This window comes from Trachypithecus francoisi, unplaced genomic scaffold (assembly GCF_009764315.1).
Source record: "Trachypithecus francoisi isolate TF-2019V2 unplaced genomic scaffold, Tfra_2.0 Lachesis_group2, whole genome shotgun sequence".
Taxonomy (NCBI): Eukaryota; Metazoa; Chordata; class Mammalia; order Primates; family Cercopithecidae; genus Trachypithecus; species Trachypithecus francoisi.
The window spans coordinates 132,884,389-132,906,897 of record NW_022681465.1 but is presented as its reverse complement, the minus strand read 5'-3'; the positions used below and the strand labels follow the sequence as shown (position 1 = coordinate 132,906,897).

The 22,509-nt window shown below is 38.6% G+C and overlaps 1 protein-coding gene across 13 annotated transcripts in view; it reads right to left on the bottom strand.

Moving 5' to 3' along the window:
- Positions 1-22,509, bottom strand: part of EBF1 (EBF transcription factor 1) — a 408,155-nt gene that overhangs the window by 83,623 nt on the left and 302,023 nt on the right. For 7 of the 13 annotated variants that reach the window (XM_033180449.1, XM_033180451.1, XM_033180441.1 and 4 more), the window contains exon 9: positions 19,131-19,261. In XM_033180449.1, the coding sequence (XP_033036340.1) occupies positions 19,131-19,261 (131 nt within the window). Of the gene's footprint in view, positions 1-19,130; positions 19,265-22,509 lie in introns of all 13 variants that reach the window. The other 6 variants (XM_033180448.1, XM_033180438.1, XM_033180440.1 and 3 more) reach the window with 1 other exon arrangement.

Here is a 22,509-nt window from a genome sequence, read left to right as displayed (position 1 = left end):
CTGGATACAGCCCATGGGTCCCCCAACTGGATAAACTGTTCTAATACCAAGTCCTAGCGAAAATAATTTGAGAAAGTTGTTACTGCTAAAGCCCACAAGTAATTTATATCAAATGTTGCTTTCTGAAACAAAGAAAAAGTCATATCTGCATAAAACCATTTTAACTTAGCAATTACAAATGCCTTATCCTCTTCCATATAATACATGGAACCTTGGCTTATTTGCTGAAGATGCACAAAAGATATTTCAGTAAGACCATGCTTATGTGGAACCCCTGAAGACTGAGTTCATCTCCATGGCTTAGTGTTTTCAAAGGCTAAGGTTTTACCCAGCAAAACACACAAAAAGGTTTCTTAAAATTTTGTTCTACACGGGAACAGAAAACCAAATACTGCATGTTCTCACTTATAAGTAGGAGCTAAGTGGGAGGTACTCATGGACATAAACATAGCAACTACAGACACTGGGGACTCCTAGAGTGGGGAAGGAAGGAAAGGAACAAAGATTGAAAAACTATCTGTACATTGCTAACTACCTGGATGACAGGGTCATTCGTATCCCAAACCTCAATATCAATATACCCATGTTACAAACCTGCGCTTGTACCCCCTAAATCTAAAATAAATGTTAAAATTATTTAAAAAGTTCTATTCATATTGTTAATTCTTCCAAAATGCATTGTATGCTTTTTAAAATGAGCAAAGTGTGTATAATTTAACTTACCCTTGGTAAATCAAGATCATCATTTAGAATACCCTATATTATATCTTGCTGTAATATAAAAAAGCCCTAAATGACTGTTGAGGCATGAAGAGCTATTTATCCCTGTATTAAATGGCTCCAGGTTTCTAAGATTTTAAAATTATTTCTCTGTTATTCTGCTTCTTTGTCTTTTTTTTTCCTGTTGTTCTTAGCACCTTCTCATTTGCTCGTGTAATCTGTAAGCATAGAGATCAGGAAATCGAGTTTAATAATATAGAGAGAATAAGATAAGAAAGAGGCTCTGAAGGGCAGTGAAAGATGATCTTCCCCAAATCAAGAGCATGTTAATTGTTGAGACACTGTTACTGCAGTGTTGGGAACTAACACTTGTTGAGTACCCAGGAGGTATCTACCACATTGCTGGATATTTTACATACAAACACTAATGGGTCAGAACAATGACTGTATTTTTATCCTTTTTTTTCAGGTGAGAAAACAGAATCTTAAAATTAAGTTGCTTGCATAAGCAACTTTACCCTTGTCACAGCAAGTTACAGCAAAAGGCAACACTGATGCAGTTCAAAAAAGTCACGGGACAAACACTTCCTTTGTAATCATAGAGAAAAAATTGTTCATATGGAAACCTTTTAAAGGTAGTAACAAACTCAGTTTTTTTTCTGATCCAAGGACTGTGTGTGTGTTTTCTGTACCCATGCTGTCTCCATTTTTCATTTATTGCCTGGTTCTTTGCCATGCTTTTGGTAAAGGATGATCCATGTTGTTATATTTCAAATAGAAGGTATTTGATTTTAATATGTACTTGGGATATAGAGTACCATTAACTCACAATAATACTGATAAGAACTTTCAGCCAGTTAACACTTCACCTGCCTGCACTCCTTGTTCTCAGGGGAAATAAATTTTAAAAGATGGAAAGATATTAGTAAATAGATGGATGAAGATTCTTTTTAAGTATAGGGACTTAATATGTATGAGTTGCTATACCTAGGAACAAAATTCATGGGCTTTATAAATTGATTAGATACGACTGCAATGAAACTACAGACTGAGAGTGAGGCTTTAGCATAAAGCATTAGGCTCAGGAAATGCAAACAAATTTTCATTTACAATTTCATTTTCAATTTTAATTAATTGCCCTAACTAAAGCAGAAATTCCTTCTAAACAACAATCCTTCACAGATGAAGTAGAATCTGAATCATAATTAGAGAATAAATTTGTTGATGTTTTCCTAGCTGTGCATAGTATTAGTCTGGGAAGAATCTCTAGCACTGACACATGATATTGATGCTTATGGAGAAAAAACATTTTAGCTAACTTTGATCAATTTGAAAGCACTGGCTTATTTACTAATCACTCAAAGAACTGTAGAATTTATTGCTGGAAGAAATGTTAGTGATAGTTTAAAGCTAATCTTCTTATTTTGACAGCTAAGGACACAAAAATCTAGAAACGTCTGGGGGCTCTGAAAATTGACGCAACATCCTAGAGGAAGGACAGGGTCTAGATCTAGGGTGTAGAACTCAGGACCCACGAATCACAAAATATGTTTCACACATTATTCCAGCCTGGTTGAACCAAGGCAGCCACTCAAAGCAACAGAAGGAGGGAGGGCTAGTCTAAGTTTTTCGAACATTTATCACTGGACTATCACTTTCTTAGTTTTGTCATATCTACATACCACCTATACAATCACATACTTAATATTTTAAAAAGTGATTATCTTTTTATTTAAAAAACTTACTTTAAAAGAAAACTTTATGTCATTACCATAATTGGAAAACTGGTATCAACTGCAAAATAAGAAGGTATTGTAGCTAGTAATCTTGAAGTTCATATGATATAAATTCTAGCTAGATATTGTTGACAACCTGAAGAAATTTATTGAAAAGGGTGATTAGCTAGTGTTAAATGTTAAAGACTTCTTTGCCCTGAGACTTTATCCCTTTAATAAAAATCAGAATTATGGAATAAAACAAAAATTAAAAGAGAAACAAAAGGAATGATTAAAAGAGAAACCAAAAGGAGACTAACTTTCTCACAGTGTGATTCATTTCTATTTCATATCTGTGTCAAATCTAAAATTGTCTCCTGTGCTACCAAGGTCCCATGCCCCACTACTTTGGTAAATACTGTTCTAAGTGATTAGAGAACAGATTTCATTCTTTGACGTAATTTCCTTAAATTATAAGTCAAACAATTTGGGCTAGAAATAAATATTCTTCTGAAACTCTGTAGCATCTGACACTACACTCTTTCACTTTTTGGAACTCTCCATTTTCTTATGTGACAATCATAAAACGTAAGACTTGCAAAGTGTCTGATGGTTTACCAAAGCACTTTCATGTTCACTAATTTTTAAAACTCATGTTTGTGGTTTATGTATTTCAGATGAGAAAAGTTGATGGTCAGGCAAGTTAACGAAAATTATTTGAAACACTAGGATGAAAACCAGTCTCTTGTACCTGTAAAGAAGTATTTTCCCGAGATCTTCTCTTATTCATTGATTCCTGGTTATTTTGATTTTCTTCATTTGCTCCACTTTTCTGTCAACTTGTTAATAGTAGAAAGTTCACAAGTTTTGTCCTTTCTTCCCCTCTATTTGCCTAGCACTTCTTGATTTCACTCATTAGCTCAACCACCTCAGCTAAACTGATTTCCAAATCTACACCTGTAGACTTGATCTCTTTGGCCAAGCATCAAACTTTTATTAGCAACAGAGTAACAGAATTTCCCCCAAATAAGTCTTCTTGCCATCTCAATCTCAACATGACCCAAGCTAAATTTATCGTCTTACTACCTCTAAATAAATATTTCCTGTTCTTGTGTCTCCTGTCTCAGTTAAAGGAATGTTAGCCTTTGAATTACTCAAAACAGAAAACTTGAGGTTATCATTATTTCTTTTTCTTCCTTTATTTTTCTTAAGTCATATTGATTCTGCCCCTAACTGGGCCCCAATGGCTCTTCTGTGCTTCTTCTCTTTCTCCTGTTCAGGCTGTCACTCTTTCTTACACTATTACATAGTAGGAAAAATTGCCTTCTAAATGGTCTCCCTCTACCTCTACTTTTTCCATCATAATTATTTTCTTCAAATACAATCTCATCATATTATGCTCTGCCTCAAACCAAACTCTTATCTGCCCCCTTTGCCTACTACATAGTTCAAACTCCTTGACAGAATAATATTAAGGGTTCACCAAGGCTTGATGGCCAATTTTCCTTCCTAGGCACACTTCCCACTTTGCTTTACCACATTCTGGAGTAAAAGGCATGTGGATACATGAAAACACCATTCCCTTGCCCAACAGTTTTGCTTTCTTCATACAATTCTTTCCTAAATATTCTTCTACTGACATTCTACTTGTTCTTGAAGACCCTAGTCATATGCTCCCTCTTCCAGTAAGTTTTACCTGATCCTAAGGGTCAAAGTTGCCTGCATTTTTGAGGAATTTATACTATTATGATATTGATACTATAATGCTTAGCAGCCTATTTTGCTTTGTGCCATAAATACTGTCCTATACATCTTTCTCTCATAAGATATTACCTGAGATCAGGAACACAGTCTAATTCACATTTGTAACCTCTAAAGTAGTTAACTTGGCCTGGTGTGCTGGCTTACATCTGTAATCTCAACACTTTGGGAGGCTGAAGCAGGAGGATCACTTGAGCCCAAGAATTTGAGACCAGCCTGAGAAACAAAGGGAGACCACGCCTCTACAAAAATTTTTTTAATTAACCAGGCATGGTGGCATGTGCCTCTAGTTCCATCTACTTGGGAGGCTGAAGTGGGAGAATTTCTTGAGCCCAGGAAGTCAAGGTTGCAGTGAGTTGTGATTGCACCACTGCTGTCCAGCGTGGGCAACAGAGCAAGACTGTCTCAGAAGAAAATAAAAATAAAAATAAACAAATTAAGTAGTTAATGACTTACATACAGAATATTTTCAAAATATTTCTGGAATATTTACATAAATTGGGCCAGAATTCTACTAAATCATTGACTCCACTGGGTATCGTAATCATTATCCATGAGTCCAGGGGAGTCTACTGTTCTTAACCTGATAGTACTCAACTCTCATTTTCTGCCTAAGTTGCTTTTAATATTAGTTATCTGACTGGCTCAGCACTCAGGTCTAAATATGAGCATGAGACCACTGCTTGTATATCATGTAAGTGGTAAAAAAGAAAAAGATGTCTAAATGTCTGTAACTCCAGTGAGAAATAAGATGAAATGAAAAAAAAAGGTTTAAAAATTAATACTGAAAAAGTATGCCACAAAAGATCTTTGCTAAATGGTAAGAGTGTTTATTTCTGGACTGATAACATTTGATGTGATTTGTCTTCTCTGTCTGCCTCTTCCTCCTATGTGTATGTATTTCTGTGTGTGTAAATTCCCCAAACTTGCACCAGATCATGTAAATACTTACGGAATAAACTTATTTGTACATATAAAGCCATTATTTTTATTATGAGAAAAATGTTATTTAAAAAGTGTAATAACGTAAGTTTGGGACTATATGTATTATATGTGATTATATAAGAATTAGAGGCCGGGCGCGGTGGCTCACGCCTGTAATCCCAGCACTTTGGGAGGCCGAGGCGGGCAGATTACGAGGTCAGGAGATCGAGACCATCCTGGCTAACATGGTGAAACCCCATCTCTACCAAAAATGCAAAAAAAATAGCCAGGCGTGGTGGCGGGCGCCTGTAGTCTCAGCTACTTGGGAGGCTGAGGCAGGAGAATGGCGTGAACCTGGGATGTGGAGCTTGCAGTGAGCTGAGATCACGCCATTGCACTCCAGCCTGGGCGACTGAGCAAGACTCCGTCTCAAAAAACAAACAAACAAACAAATAGATATGTATTTGCATAGAAGAAAAGGAAAACATCAAAATATTAAAAGTTACCTCTAGATGGTAGAGGTATGGGTAATTTTACTTTCTTCTGTATGTCTCTCTGAATTCTCCAATCGCTCAACAATAAAAATGCATTAGGCCGGGCGCGGTGGCTCAAGCCTGTAATCCCAGCACTTTGGGAGGCCGAGACGGGCGGATCACGAGGTCAGGAGATCGAGACCATCCTGGCTAACATGGTGAAACCCTGTCTCTACTAAAAATACAAAAAACTAGCCGGGCGACGTGGCGGGCGCCTGTAGTCCCAGCTACTCGGAAGGCTGAGGCAGGAGAATGGCGTGAACCCGGGAGGCGGAGCTTGCAGTGAGCTGAGATCCGGCCACTGCACTCCAGCCTGGGTGACAGAGCGAAACTCCGTCTCAAAAAATAAATAAATAAATAAAAATGCATTAATACTATATTCCGAAGAAATAATTTTTCCATGCGGCATTAAGATGAAACACACATAATCTCTGCAGGGCTCCAGGTGAGGCTGTCAGCATGCCAGGGACCGCCAGCAGCAACACTTCTGCTCCCTCTAAGCTGCCTGTGTGAGCCTTTTCCCTGCTCCAGACTCAGACCACAGGACCTGAAGAACCCTGTGGGGGGTTAGCCAGGCAAGATATGCCCACTGTGGCCTCTGGGTACAAAGTAAAGCTGCTGTGGCCATAACAGAGATGGAGCCAGACATGGAGGTGTTTGAATGGGACCTCTCCTGGACAGAAGAGCTGACACCAAGAGAGAGAATGCATGGTAGATCATGCAGCTGTGCATGTTGAACTCCGAAGAGGCAGCCTACACAAAGTCTGGAAGCCCAGAAGAGGGGCAGGGAAGAGGACAATCTTCTACATGGCTTTTAGACAACTTCCCAGCTTATCAAAAGTATGGTCCACATGGTAGGTAAATGAGAGTACCTAGTGTTTAAAAACATGAGTGGAAACATGTTGTAGAATTCCAGGAGGAAAGAGCAACTCTTGGGGACTACTTTCCCCTCTGAGAGCCAGCAGCTTTTATTGTTTGTGTTGTTCTAGTTCTCACTAAATTGATGATGGTAATGACCTTGATAATGACTTCAACAATAATGACCTTTTGTTGTCTTTTTCTCATGTGTCAAGCACTATGTTAAACTCTTCCAGTGATTTGCATCCTGTAGTATTAAGGGGTAGGTATGATTATTAGCGGGTTCATAGAGTAGGAAAATAAGTTTCAGGAAAGTTAAGAAACATGATTAAGGAATCAACTGGAAGCGGCCAGTCAGCCAATTGACCATCATTATACAACAATGACTGTCTCTCCATTTGACTGTTTATTGTTTTTCCATAATTCCTGGTACATGTACTTTGCATCTGACCTCTGCCTTTGAAAGCATGGATTGTATCCTCAGCTTTTCCCACACCTTGAAACGTCCTGGGAACATAGTGGCCACTCAAAACAGCTTTCCTCACTGGTGAAAGGCAAGCTGAGAATGATTCCCCAGGAAAACAAAAAAAGCAATTCCAAGATAAGCCTTTATCCATGTTTTCCAACCAATAGGAGTAGGTAAAATAAATGCAATTTGAAGTTCCAAGCCACAAAGCCAAAAAATAACTGGGGTTACTAGAAAGCACGCCGGCAATTTCTCATTACTAGGTTTAGGACCTAATAGTTTAACCGTAATCACCTTCAACACTTAAAAGTTAAAAAAAAAAAAAAGTCCAAAACAAGCAAAGACTCAAAGAGAAGGGATAAAGGGAAGAAAATGTTTCTTCTCTGGAAAAATAATAAACATTTGTGGCTAGAAAAAGCCTAAAGTGGGCACTGGCAAGGTAGTTTTTAGATGTTACCCATCTAAGGGTCTGCGTTCTAAGGCATGCTAGCCCATTGACTCATTGACACCCTCTGTGCCTCAGTTTACTAATCTTATACTGCACCAGCTCCTGTCTGCTCTGTGGAGGTGCTGATAATAATATTACATATGCTTTATGTTTGGGTGGAGCTTCTCTGGGGACCCTAAAGCACTTTCCAGATTAATTTTTAAATTTATGTATTAATAATTCTCACAGCATTCTCCCTCCTCCTCAGTTAGGATAATAACATCCATCTCTTTTGAGATAGGCAGGGGGTACTGAGTGATAGACATGAAGCAGACACTTAAATAAGAAAACTGTAATATAAAAGCATAATTAAAGCTCTAAAACCCAATCAAACTATGGATTTTTAAAGAGATACTAAAGTGTTAGGGACCAAACAGGCAAACTTGTCTTCCCTCCACCACTCTGAAACATGCATCTTTTTAGAGTTAGACACGACATTTAAAATATATTATTAGGAGTTCCTAAAGAAAGCTGAAATATGAAAAGTATATATTCTTGGCGACTGTGCTGACTGAACCTCCATATTATCTCTCTATTTCCCTGAAGTGGCTACCACATAAATCAGGGGATGCCAGCTCTTCTTCTGAGTTCCTTGGTGTGTTTTGGTTTGTTCCCTAATCAGAGTTCTCTGGGTTTCATAACACAGATTCTTTCATTCCCAAGAATTGCCTGTCTCAAAAGCAGTGTATGATTTCTCAGGGAACGTGAGAAAAAGCCAGAGGAGGCATTTACTGTTTCACAAACATTCTGGTTTCCTTTTGTCCTTTCAAGAAAAGAACTTTAAACCAATGTTTACCAAAATATGCTGAGTCACATGAATCCTTAAAGATAAACTTCATGTATGAATGTCAAAGGAGACTTTTGAAATTAAAGTTTCAGGAATTGAGTTAAACAGGGGACTTAAAATCTAGCGTTGAATAGTCAGTCATGTTACTTAACACTGAACTTTCTCTCAACATAGGTATCGACATAGACTCAGATGGATAGTAGAGAGATGTAGATGTGCTTTCCTATTCATTTTCTGTGTCCCCCTAAGTAGAATATCAGCCCCATAAGGGTATGATCTTGGCCTTCTTTGTTTTTGCTATGTTCCTGGTGTTTATCAAGCCCCTGGAACTAGTAGGCACTCAATAAATACTTGTTGAACATTGAATGGATAAATATCGTGATGCCATTAGCCACCATTAGTAATTAAGATAAACAGTCACTAAAGTTTCTTATGAATCTACAAAAAGAAAATAACACCACTCCATTCAGAATTCTTTTTACTAAAAAATTCCCAAACAACAACAAAAAAAAAACTTTTTACTTTGCCACCACAAACTTCCTGGTATTCTCATTAAACATTCACAGAAATATACTGCCCAGTTCTTCTGACCAGGAATCTAACCAGATCCCGAAATCAATGCAGTTAATTGTACAAAACAAAATGGCAACAAGATCATCTTTCAAAATAACAGATTTGGGAGAAAAAAGACTGAAGCAAATACATTATGCTTCCACTACCTCTGGTTTTGTGGGTTATTTATTTATTTATTTTGTAATTTATTTTTTAAATAAACTTTCTCCAGCTCTCTTCCCAGGATGCAGATATTGTGCCAGTTGGGCCCCATTAAAGACTGGATCCCAGCCTGACCATCTGGGAGCTGGAAAAGCAAGGGTGAGTTCCTGAGACCCAGGGTACTCCAGAAGGAGAGCATCAGACACCAGCAACGCCAGCCCCTGTGGTTTGAGGCTGCACAATGAGCTCTTTCTCAAGGCTTGTTTTTCTAAATTCAGTCAAGAAGGAACATCATTCCCTACACAGGCCTGGCTCAGTGTCCTATGTTCCTTGCTTGTTTGTTTGAAAATTAAAATATAAAAGGAAAAGGAAATCAGAATGCATTTATGGAAGGGGATGAATGCTTGTTATCAACATTGGCAATTCACAAGGCAGAATCTTTGCCTATGGAATTAGTAAAGAAAAATATAAAAGCCAGAAGACTGATAGATAAAGTAGTCAGGGAATAAATTCACCTTTCACCGAAAGACTTGTAGAGTCTCTCCAAGCTTAAAAACAAACAAACAAACAAAAGATGTCAAAGTTTTAAGATACAGAGACTCATTCTAACATTTTTTTGTGGTGTTGGTCCTATCTACGTATGGTATACACTGATACTAGCCCATACAACCAGTAATTCCTCACTTAACATGTTCATTCTGGAACTCAGAGATGTGATAAAAGTAAGCACTACATTAGGAGATATACATTAGGAGAGATACCTAATGTAAATGATGAGTTAATGGGTACCACACACCAACATGGCACATGTATACATATGTAACAAACCTGCACGTTGTGCACATGTAACCTAGAACTTAAAGTATTTAAAAAAAAAAGTAGGCACTACAGAAAAACTGAAGCCAAACCCCTTTTAATAATGTGGCTGTACAACTGCTTTTGCTGAAAGTCTTTCAAAGTTGCATTATACACATCTTGCTGTTTTAAACAGAATATACTAAATATATTGCCAGCTTTTTTTTTTTTTTGATTACTCAGGGCCACCATCATTAATGAACTGCACAGTAATATAGTTCTGTGTTTGCTTTTTAGGCTTTCCATTTCTTCCCTAGACATCAGGCCATCAGCTGTCACTGAGCCTGTATCCAATAGCCCACCTCCATACATGATCTGCCTCTAGTCTGGGCCTTCTATTTTGCTGTGACCTAGGAAAACAGATAACACAGTTTGTGAAGAAGTATTGTTCTCATTAACCCAAAGCTTTTTATTTTATTTACTTTTTTGGCTTGCTTCTGGTTTCATGCTGAATTTTGGAGAGTTGAGGTTATTATAACACATCTCTGGATAAATGAGTTTTATGACATTCATATTAGAGAGTTAAGAGATGGCTATGGAGTCAGGTGGACTTTGATTCAAATCCAAGCTTTGCCAATAATCAGCTGTGGGACTTTTGGAAATTCACTCAACCTCTGTGACCTTCAGTTTCCTTACTGGGGAAAGTGGGAGAGAGTAGGATGGGGGAGAGAGTAGGATGAGGGAGGGAGTAGGATGGGAGTTGTTATCTGATAGTTTATTACAAGGATTAATTGACACAATTCCTGTAACCAGTGTAGGAAAAGGCATCACTTGTATCAATCAGTCAACATGTGTTACTTCTATTACTACTCAATGTTCACCATCACCAATAGTTATACATTAAGACACTTATGTGCATACTTATTACACAACAATTACATCTAAATATAAACTACTACCCATACAAGCATTAGCAAAACCTGGACCACAATCTATCCAGTACTGACACTTTCAAGCATTGTCAACTACAACAGTTGCTATTAGGGAGCACTTCTTTGAATGAATGAATGAGGAAGTAATGTCATTCAACAGATTTTCACTAATGCCTCAGATGTGCAAAGCTCTGTGCTGGGCATCACAGAAAATTAAACTGAATTTATACTGGATCCTGCCTTCAAGGAAGAGGGTATGCCCTTAAATACAATAATTAAAGATGGAGATGTATAAGGAACATAGTATGGTAGAAATAAGACAACATAAGAATTCAGACAGAAGAGAAAATATTCTATACCTGAGTCATACGGGAAGATTTCAGAGAAAAAGGTGGTATTTTATAGGATCTTAAAGGGCAGAGGGATATGACCACAGAAAGGAGGGAAAAGGATCCCGTGGGGAGCAATGGCATCAGCAAGACAGGGAGAAAAGTCACTGTAGGTACAAGGAGCAGCTAACAAGTCAATGGAATAGAACATAAATTAAGATGAATGGTGGGTGAGGATGTTGAAAAGAAAGATTGGAGTCAAGGTGGTGGGCTTGAATCCCAAACTAAGAAGTTGTGGCTTTAGAAAAGAGAAAGCCAGTAAAAGTTGTATAAGGTAGAAGGCTTTATTTAGTTCAGGGTATCAGGGAGCCATCCCAGCGATCAACAATCAGCAGGAAAGGAATACAGCACTATCTAGATATCCATAGATATTCATTTTCTTCGTAAAAGTCACATGACTGTAGCCAGGTGTGAATTCTGTCATTGATTCATATGAAAATTAGAAATTCATCACACTTCTGTGGTTCCTATTTTCAAGTTACAGACACATGTACCTCCTGAGCACACCGTAAATAGCTGAAAATGTCATCTTAAAGTCCTTTTTAACTATTTCATAATTATCAACATAGAAAATAGATTTCAAGTGCCTCAGTCATCAAAAATAAAAATGTAGACTAAGGCATCTTAGGAATAAAGTGAGCATGGCTGTAACTATGTAACTATATTAAAAAGGCCATTAGACCATTTTTATCTTTTTTTTTAATATGCTGGCTCATTTAGGAATGATTTCTCATAAAATTACTTGGGCTTGAAAGTTGTTCTTCAAAGTCATATTCAAAGTTTAATGCAACTAATCCAGACTGCTTTTAAATTTTTTAACAAATAAAGTTTGTAATTTTGCATAAAGCACCTTCTATATAATAGACGGTCAATAAACACGGGTTAAATATAGGACATGAAACATTTAGAAAAAATAGGCAACTATGAGTCATTTTAAATCCACGCATTTAATCAACTTTGAATTAAATTTACACATGGAAGCGTCCATATATGTAAAATAAATGGACACAACTATTTACATCGTATTACATTTCTATCATGACATTTTGAAAGAGGTAATGTGTGACATAATGTCTTTCTCCATCTTAATTTTCTTTTTTATTTTAGTGGAGCTGTATCTCACATACAAGCTGGTATATATAAGTCTTTAGAGTGCTAGGGCAATCACGTATAAAATTTAGGAAGGTTTGGTAACTTTCTGGGAGTATGTTAAAAGCCCATGGAAATTTCATGAGAAAATCTGGTACAACCAAAAGCTGAATGGGGGTGAAGTTGGATGTCAAGAGAACTGGGCTCTGAGCCCAGCATTAAGTAGATAATATGCTCCCAGGACAAGTCACCCTACCACTGTGAAGTCTCTTTTTCCTCACAAAATAAGAAAGCTGTACTTGACTGAAAAAAGGTTTCTCAAGGCCCTTAAAATGTGGTGACTCTACATGCGGTTCAGTAAGAGTCAAGGCCGGGCAAAAGGGTCTGGGAAACTTCCGGCGGAATACATGTATGCATCTTAGTCATCCACTATTGAATATCATAGAGAAGCCAATCCTCTTGTTTATTGACAATCATTCCTCTGAGCTATGTGTACAAAGGAGAATGGAAAGTAGAGATAGATAGGATGAAAGAAATAAATCAAGGACTGCATTTACCACTTGGTTTTCCAGTTTTTTGACTTAAGTGGCAAAATTGCTTCTCAGCCCCTAAACCACCATTTACCCAACTATATTCACCCACAGGTCTCCACCAGAGGTTTCTTTTGACTTCATTCCCTATGTCTGGGAATGTAGCTGAAGAAAGCATGCATCTAGATAAAGACAATGAGGAGAACCTGTGTGAGACTAATTGCTTCATACACGAGGAAACTTTGGCTTCTCCCATCTGAACTAAGCGGTACTGGCAATCTTTAAATATAGCTGCCCTGCAAAATCATATAGCATCTAATGCCAAGTGTGTACTGACTAAAACCAGATGCAAAATATGAGGGAAATTTTGTTCAAAGCCTTGCAGCTTTAAAGAATAATGGCTCTAAACATTCCTGGTCTAATCTGAATGATATTCTGCAAATATTTCAGATGGTTTTCTCACATATATCCCAGTCCAACCACTTTGTGATTGAATTTCATGACTTGGCTCCACTAACATGAAATCAAAATGCACTTCAGCCATCACCAATATATCTCCCTGTAAGGTGATCCTTGGGGGAGGGGGGAAGAGTTCTGCCTTCACAAAAGTTTGGGACATGCTGAATACTGCATCTAAGTATTCGTGGTGCATGCTAGTACCTCAAACGTTGTGCAAAGCCCTAGAAGAAAGACCAGTAGAATTTGTTTGACTCAACGTTCCCCAAACTTACCAAGAAAAATCTCCCTCTCTCATCTCCTAAGGGGTATCTATTAATATCCTGAAGAACTAGTCTTCCATAGCCCTATCTAGAAGATGAATTTGGCCAACATTGTGGCATAAGTCTCTGATTTAGATCAGATACCAAAATCTGAAGCATAGAGAGTAAAAATATTGGCTAAAGACATATCAATAGGGAGATCTAGTTTTGTGGCCAATTAAATTGTTTTGATGAAGTTCAAAGAATCCTTTTGCAAATAGACATCACATCTGTGTATTTAAGTGTGCTCTGAAAGAAAAGAACAATAGTGGAAGAAAAGGAGCAGTTTCCATATGCCACCACTGTCCCCTTCTGACTGTGGGGGGATTCTCAGCGGAATAAACTCTAGTTAAAAGGAATCACTAGGCTGGGTGCGGTGGCTCATGCCTGTAATCCTAGCACTTCGGGAGGCCAAAGCGGGCGGATCACGATGTCAGGAGTTTGAAACCAGCCTGGCCAACACGGTGAAATCCCGTCTCTACTAAAAATACAAAAATTAGCTGGGTGTGGTGGCACGCGCCTGTAGTCCCAGCTACATGGGAGGCTGAGGCAGGAGAATCGCTTGAACCTGGAAGGTGGAGGTTGCAGTGAGCTGAGACCATGCCACTGCACTCCAGCTGAGCAACAGAGCAAGATTCCGTCTCAAAAAAAAAAAAAAAAAAAAAAAAAAAGGAATCACTAGAATTGTAGCACTGATTTCAAAGAGGATATAGACTAAGCCTTTCATTTTCAGATGAGAAACTGCGGTCCAGCGACCAACAATGACTAAATCTAGATCCTCTGATTGGGCAATGGAAGGATCATCAATACCCAAGTCTCTCAAATGGTTGCTTATCCACTGCTAACCCATGCAATCTCAACACTTGCCTGGAATATTATTCTCTGCTCCCCACTAAACCCACCATTGTCCTTTTTTTTTTTTTAATTGACAGCTTAAATACTTTAAGTTGTATAAATTCTGTGATAAAATAAAAGGGTCATGAGAGCCTAATGTACCTAGCACAGAGCTGCATCCATACATAAGAGGAACTTGATTGGTCATTCAAACAATCTACTTCTGACTACACCACTCTCTGCCTTCTAGAACTTTGCCTGGAATTGTAAACTACCAATTTAATACTAGATTATATAAATATATTATGTAACTCTCTAATTTGCTTCATGGAAGCAAGTCATCTTTCCAAATAAAACACCAGATCCCACAAAGCCCAACTTTAATTACCCATGGTACCTATCCCAGTGCTAGACACCCAGCAGGCAAGCCAACCAGTGCTCACTGTTTAGAAACTGGAGGAATTCAGAGGAGATATTAAAATAACAATTAGTTCTACAAATCAGAAGCAGGAGCCCCTCCCTGCTCCAAATCACTTGTTGGTAGAAAAGCAAAACAAGCGCGGCTCTGGTCAAGAAAAAAATCTCAACCCACATTAAACATTATCACACATCAACCCTGCTAGTTTTCCTAGATTTGTATATAAAACACTAAAACATTTTTTTAAAGACTTGTAGAGTAGGACAGGGCAAGGAGCACAAGAATAATAGTAAAATAATTTACTTTCTAAAAAGAGGGAGAGGAGAAAGGGCAAAAAACAATAAAGAAAGAGGAAGGGGGCAAACCAAATTCACAAGAAAGCCATGTGAACTTGGGGGCTCGCAGAAGGCAGAGCTGAGTTAGGAGCAATGAAGTGCCCCTTTCTTCTTCCCACCCCTCAGGGAGGGATCCATGAGTTGAACTGAACTACTCATTTGCAGAAGAGTGGGTTGGTAGGGGACTAAATTAAGCCAGCCTGATTTTCTCTGGCTCTTTAAAGAATTCTTTAGCTAAAAAAAGACTCTAAATAATGGTATTAGCTGCTAATCTAAAATGTTATCTACTTGTCCTAGCCTGGCAGCCTGCTTCCTGGGTGTGTTGGGCTATACAGCAAGGAAATGCAGAAGTGATAAAAGTCTACTTAAAATTAGAAGTCCTGGATCTTAGAGATGGCATAAACCTCAAGATCATGTGGTCTGGGGCAAAGACTTTGGATGGACAGGGATCCAGCTCTAAAGATGAGTCTAAACAGGTTAATTGTCTTGCCCTAGCACAGGCATGTATCCTTTACTTCATAAAGATAAATTCTACCTAGAATCCAGTGGCACCAATCACAAACATACACAACTGGAAGATGAAGGGAAGCCCTCTTACCTCTCTGAGTCTGTACATGCCAATTCTATCTGACCTTGGAAGGTAACAGCAACTGTTAAGGCACCCCCAGCACAAGACATCATGACAATGTGAGCCTATCACCCTGATCTGATAACACTCTAGGATAAAAATGGTGGTATAGGCTAAATTATGGAAGGTTAAGAAGGTAAGCCCTGGGGTTGGACTGTTTGGGTTCAAGTCCCATCTCTCTACCACTTGATAACTGAACCACTTATTTAACTTCCCCAAGCTTCAATTTCCTCATCATGAGAGGAATGATCAAATGAGAACAACATCATACACAATGGTGAGAATTCCACAAGGGTGCTACCAAACATTTATCATATTGCCTGGCAGGAACTAAGTGTTCAGTGAATGAATGTTAGCTAATATTAGTCACACTCTGCATTTTCTATAGCTTTTTCTTAGATGTCCTCTGATCAAATTCTGATTCTGTACAATGCAGGCCTTGACAAATGGCCTCAAACTTGGTTAATATTTTTCTGCTTCTACAAAAATAAAAGGCACTCATGTAATTTTATTTGATTAAAAACAATGATCATCACTACTACAATTACTATTACTACTTTCTACTACTATACCACCTGGCTTATGAAACGTCTCCTTTTTTTTTTCTTTCTTTCCTCTTTCTGTCATTCTTCCCTCTCTCAAGATTGCATATGCTCTTTTATTAACTAGGACTTTTCCTTCCTTCGTAAAAACAATACGGTATAGTTCAAATCCAATCTCTATTCCTATCTGGCTGTGTAACCTTGGGCAAGCTTTTTAACCTCTCTGAAACTCAGTTTACTCATATGCAAAATTAGAATTAACAGGAGTATTGAATACAAGGCTATTGTGAGGCTTAAAGCAATACCCATAAAGTGCCTACACATGATGAACCCTTAGCAAGTATGAGCTATTTCTCAATTCTCACATTATACAATGGATTTCTTGATTTGGGGCAGTATCAAATTCTCTCCCTGAATGAAAAGGCAGAGAAAATTATGTGTGCCAAGTAGTCTGTATGAAAACCTAAACATAGAAATAGTTTAGAATATTACAAAAAAAGGTTCACTTCTACAAGGCTCATTATTCTGAACATAGGACAGTCATGATAACAGCCCAATTTAAAGTCCACACCCAGGTACCCAACTGCTAATGCAGTTGCATTTACTTGTTTTAAAAGAATATCTGCACAAATATTTTAGGAAACAGTTTGCACCAGGACAGGGTCATAGTTGTTTTATGACATAGCTACAACCAAGAGAAGTGTGAAAGCAGGGGCTGGACAACGAAGGAGCATCCTCCACCTCAGCTCCTGGCTGGACCCCCCCCAACTCCTGGGACAGAGTGAAAAGGGGCTCCTGGCACACACAAGGCAGTGGCACTGGAGGGACAGAGGAGGGAGGAGGACAAAGGTATTGCATTAATGGTTTTTCCTTCCCATGACTTTTGTCAATTTTGTTATATAGAAACAGATCCTTTAAAGCAATTTGGATAAATCCAAGTTACATGCTAACCTCCCTTCGCTGTTCCCAAAACAGGTCAAGAAAGTAGGAAAGTGAGAAAAAACTGAGGGACCTTGATTAAGCGCAAGGCAGAGGCGCAAATGAATGATTTCCTGATGTGTTCTTATTCCATATTCAACGGAGTACACTTGGGTTAAGAAGGCACAAGGTTTTACAGGAAGCTTCAGACCAAACCACCTTCTTCTCACAAGGTCAGTAATATTTATTGCCAATTTTGAGCTCTGCTTTGACTGCAATGACATGAAGCAAGGAGTCCGTATTATATTTACTCTTCCCATCTCCCAGCTTCTGAGATAAGCAACAGAAAGAAAGATGGAAAAGGTGGAAGACACAGCCCACAAGACCTGGGACAGGCTGTCCTCATGAGACTACTGTCTCCAGCAGGATGAAGACTCCAGGCTGGCAGCAAATCTTGCCATGAATTTGATGCTTCTAATTTACAACCCAACAGTTTCAACAAAAAATGGAGTATAGGTGGCAAGGGGAACTTAGTCCACCTTTCATACCTGGAATATTCCAACTTGCCTAACAATTAGTTGGGTGGGCTGGGAAGTTCATCTCTGATTCGGCTTTATGAGAACTTTGATTCTATGATCCAATGCATACCCCTTGTTTGCTGCGTAGAAAATACCAAGGCAGCAGCAGCATGAGCTAGCAAGGGGTTTGTCTGAGTGGGTTACTGGCAGTAAGCAGTATACACAGAAGGCTTACAAAGAAGAACAGTCTCTGTTCTGGAAAGACAAACACACCCAACTATCACAGTCTTAACTTTCTGCTCATTTGTATGGCCCCTCTAGAGAGAAAACAACACAAAGAAAATATCTAGATGGGTTAAACCAGTGTAATGGGAGCACAGCTAGAAATGGAAATCTTTGTGTGGCCATATACAAATCACTCACATTCTATAGGCTTTGGGCAGCTGCTCTCTGGCTATGAGACAAATATGTCTCGAAGTCTCAGTATCCTTATCAAGAAAAGAAATATGCTAAGAGTATCTACTCGTAGTGTAGAAAGAAGGGTGCGATGATCTATCTCAAGGTTTAGCACATTGCCTAGCATACGGTAAGTCTCAGTAAGTTAGGATGACTACATGCTTACAAAGCAAATGGGATGAATGAACCCTATGGTACGTCGTAGCCCTAACATTGTTTTTATTCTAAACTTTGGTGAAGTGAAAGAGAGGGTGCTTGGAGCATGCTGGCTAAGAAACTGGGGCTCAGAACTGAGAACACAATGGCAGATTTGCTATGGCATCTATATAACAGGATGCACATGTTTTGTAATCTTGAGCTGATGCTGATGGTTGCCAGACAAGTCAACTGGTAGGTTAAAAGAACAATCACAGTGCTTGGACAGCACTGCACAATTAGAACTTAGTCATTTTCATGGGGTTGCAGTCACACACAGAGATGCTTGAGAGTTATAAATTCCTAGAGCTAGAAAAAACCCTTGGTGGTTCTAGGTTCTCCCAGCAAATCACTCTCTCTGGTGAATAGTCATCGAATAAGTCAAGAACCACCTACACCTGGATTATGCTGCCACTGAATGATGTTCCTCGAAGATCAGGCTACAGTACTCTTTCTACAAAATAGCCACAGATTACACCCTTGCTAAAGTGTGAATGGGCTTTTTCTATACATCTTGTAACTTTGCATCTCCTCTTCAATTCCCAGCATACAATAGGACCTCCATACCATGGCAAGCCCAAGAAGACAAATTTCTAAACAGAAGCTCTCCTATTGCTTATGGGCCAAAGAATGGAAGTCATTCCAGTAGTAACTGTTGCCTCTGGTAAACCCAAACCATCTCTTCCAGTTTCCCCAAATTCTGTAGACTGAAGCTGGCCCACCCAGAGAGGCACCACTAAAGTCTACACATTCTATTAGAAATTCAAGCATAGACAGTATCTTCAAGTAGATCAAGCTATTAGATATTAATGTTCAGACAACACCTACCTCACTCCAGACCAGCATGGTACCGAATATGACCTGTAACCCATCAAAGAAATTGTCCCCTATGATGATCACAGTCGCACCTCCCGTCGTCCATCCTTCACTCGGGCTGATGGCTTTGATACAGGGAGTAGCTGCTTTTCAACACACATGAAAAAGAGAAGGAGTCTGCTGTTAGAACCAAACTTTAATGATGAAGACTTGAGAAAAAGGAAAAAAAAAAATCTTTTATCTTTTCACTAACAGAAAGTCCCTCAAGATCTCAGCATTTCCTAGCCACATTAGGACCTGAAACTTCAGGGTGCAACTTCAGTTTTTAAAAGCGTTCTTTTCATTGTTTCTATTCAGATACATATATTTTACCCAAATCTTTATCAAACCTGAAACTTTATTAAAACACAAAGCAAATTTTAATTTGTGAATTGCTAAGGATTTTTTTTTATTAAAAATGGGTGACTTTCTGGAATATATTGGAAACCTTACAGAATTGCTTCATAGTTAAATATACCTCCTGAAAAGAAAACTTACATTTTTTTAGATAAACATTACCATCCAATAGGAAGCTAAGAAAGAGTGGAGCCTGGAGCAGGAAATGATTCTTGCTCCACGCCTTCTGTCTGAAACACTAACATTGCAACATGTCTCATTAAAAATCATTAAGATTTTTTTTCAAATAAATGTCATAGATCCCATTTTACAGATGCGAAGAATGCAGGTCACTCGGGGTGAATTATGTAACCAAATAGCTGAGTCAGGGCTCAACCACAGAGTTTTCCATGACCTTTGCTTTGCTGTCTTTCCCAGGCATAAAACCCTAGAATTGACTTTTTCAAAATTTCATATCTCTTTTCTTTCCATTATAAATGGCCCTTGGAGATGGGAAATAATTTGCAAATACTGTGATTCCAAATAGACTGGAGGTGGTTTGTTTAATGAGCATGGCATACTTTCAACAGAATTGCTGGGCATAAATGTCATTGTTGGATGGTTTTTAAAATCTCTCAGAGAGCACCTTCGTGCCACTGAGGACTTTTAACTCTACAATGTCATGCTTCTGTTCTCATAATTATTTTTATGAACAACAAGAAAGCAAAATCCTAAAATAAGGGAGATACTGTTCAAGGAGAGAAAATAGGACCTTCATCTTTAATAAAAAATTTATTAAGTATCCAAGACTGACTTTCCGAGCATTGAAGCCAATGAGAGCACTAGTTAATTTTAACGGGAAAAAAACTGGCAAAAAAATATTTGGACTTTGTCAAATTTGGCAAAATGTCACGCTTTAACTTTTGCAAGAAGGAAAGAAAATATTAAGTCCAGCCCGGTGGGACCATTGCTCACGTGCCACCACACAAACAAATAGAATGGGTTTGATTTTGATTCAAATTAATCTTAAAAATTTGCACAGAGAAATTTGGAAATATCCAAACTAAACATTTCATGTTGGCTGAACTCACAGCAATGCATTTACAACTAAAACTGGGCAGTTCAGATGACTTTTCTCTCCTCTACTTTCTCCCAAAAACAAAATAATTAATCAAGAAGATGTAAATGATTCATGACTTGACTTGACATTTCTTGTCTGATTTTTTAACATACATAGAGGTTGTAATCAGTGTTCCACAAGCATAGGGCTTTTTCTTAAACAAAAGTGACCTTTAAAAGTAAAAAATGTTTAAATCCATGATTTAAGTACTCCCAAACTAGTGATAGAATATGATGTATGATTTGAAGCAAGTTACAAGAGAAATAAACTATATTTAACAACTAAAGTTCTAAAAATATTCGCAGTTTGGAAACATTTTGTTAATGTCCCCAAATATCAATTCTTAATTTATAACTCAGTCTACTTAGTTGCTGGAAAGGAGTACAAAAGGTGTTACAATACCCCTAGTACTTCTTCTAAGAAGAAGAGGATATTGGTTTAACTGAATTGGTCTTGAGAGTCCTGCCTGAGTCAAAGTATGGAATCCAATGGGGTCATTAATTGCTGACCCTGAGATTACCCACACAGATTGCAAAATGGTCTTAGTGTTTATTATCAGTTTTAGCTTTGGAATTTCTGGTTTTGTTTTTAATCACACATGCATATTTCTTTAGCTAAATATGGTCTCCTGCAGGCTTTCTCATCATTACACAAACGGAGGTGGAAGGGGGGTGTTTCTGCATCTTTGAGAAACCCTCCTACAGGAAAGGCCCTAAAATAGCATGACCAAGACCTGCTAGTTTTGAACTTGACCCCTTCCCTCTTTTTTCCACTTGTTATACGTAGGATACAGAAGTCACATGGGTGTACATGCATGTGTGTGTATGTGCTTTCAAACACTTCCCAAGGAAAGTTGCAATGTTTTCAAATACTGTGAGCAATTTTCCAGAAGCAAAGCTATACATCAATGCCTCAGAGGCAAGAAAGAGCATCAAGCTTCCAGAGATAACCAGGTGAGGAAACAATATTTGACACCGTCTTCTCAGTTTTAGAGAAAGCCTTGAGGGAAGTACCCCAGGAAGAATGACACACCCCTCAGTCTATCCTACCTCTACACTCAGCACTGTCCACCATCCCTGCTTCGAGACTATATGCTATTCTTAGAGCAGGTAAGTCATTCAGACCTTTCTAAGTTTAGACCTCTAAGGGTTCCAAAACTCCTCCTATACATTTGTTATAAATGTTAGTCTTGAGGGGAAGCTCTGTGGCACCTCCCCACTGGTGAATTTGAAAAAACATGTAAAGGAATCATGAGCTATCCCAGAGAGAGAGGATGAGAAGGGGAAACTAGTAGCATTTAGTAACTGGAGGTCAAACCAGGTGTAGTGGCTCACACCTATAAACCCAGCACTTTGGGAGGCCAAGGTGAGAGGATCTCTTGTGACCAAGAGTTCAAGACTGGCCCAGGCAACACAGTAAGACTGTATCTATGAAAGGTTTTTTAAAAACTAGCCAGGTGCAAGCCTGTCATCCTAGCTACTGGGGAGGCTGAGGCAGAAGAATTGCTTGAGCCCAGGAATTCAAGGCTGCAGTGAGCTATGATTGCACCACTGTACTCCAGCCTGGGTGATGGAGCGAGACTCTGTCTCTTAAAAAAAAATAAATAAATAAATAAATAAAGGAATGCTAAGTATCCAATGATGCATGAATGCATGGGATAGTCCCCATAAATGAAGAACCCCAAAATGTCAATAATGCAATGTAGAAAACACTGTGACCAGGAAAAGAGAATCAGGCCCAAGAGCTAGTGTTAAGAATTCAGACTCATGTAGACCAAGGCAAGACATACAAATGAATGCAGCAGCTCAGGCTGTCAGAATAAGCATGAGATGAATGGCCACTGACCCTCAACATCTATAATGCAACGGGAAGTGCTGGTGAATTGTACATGCCCCA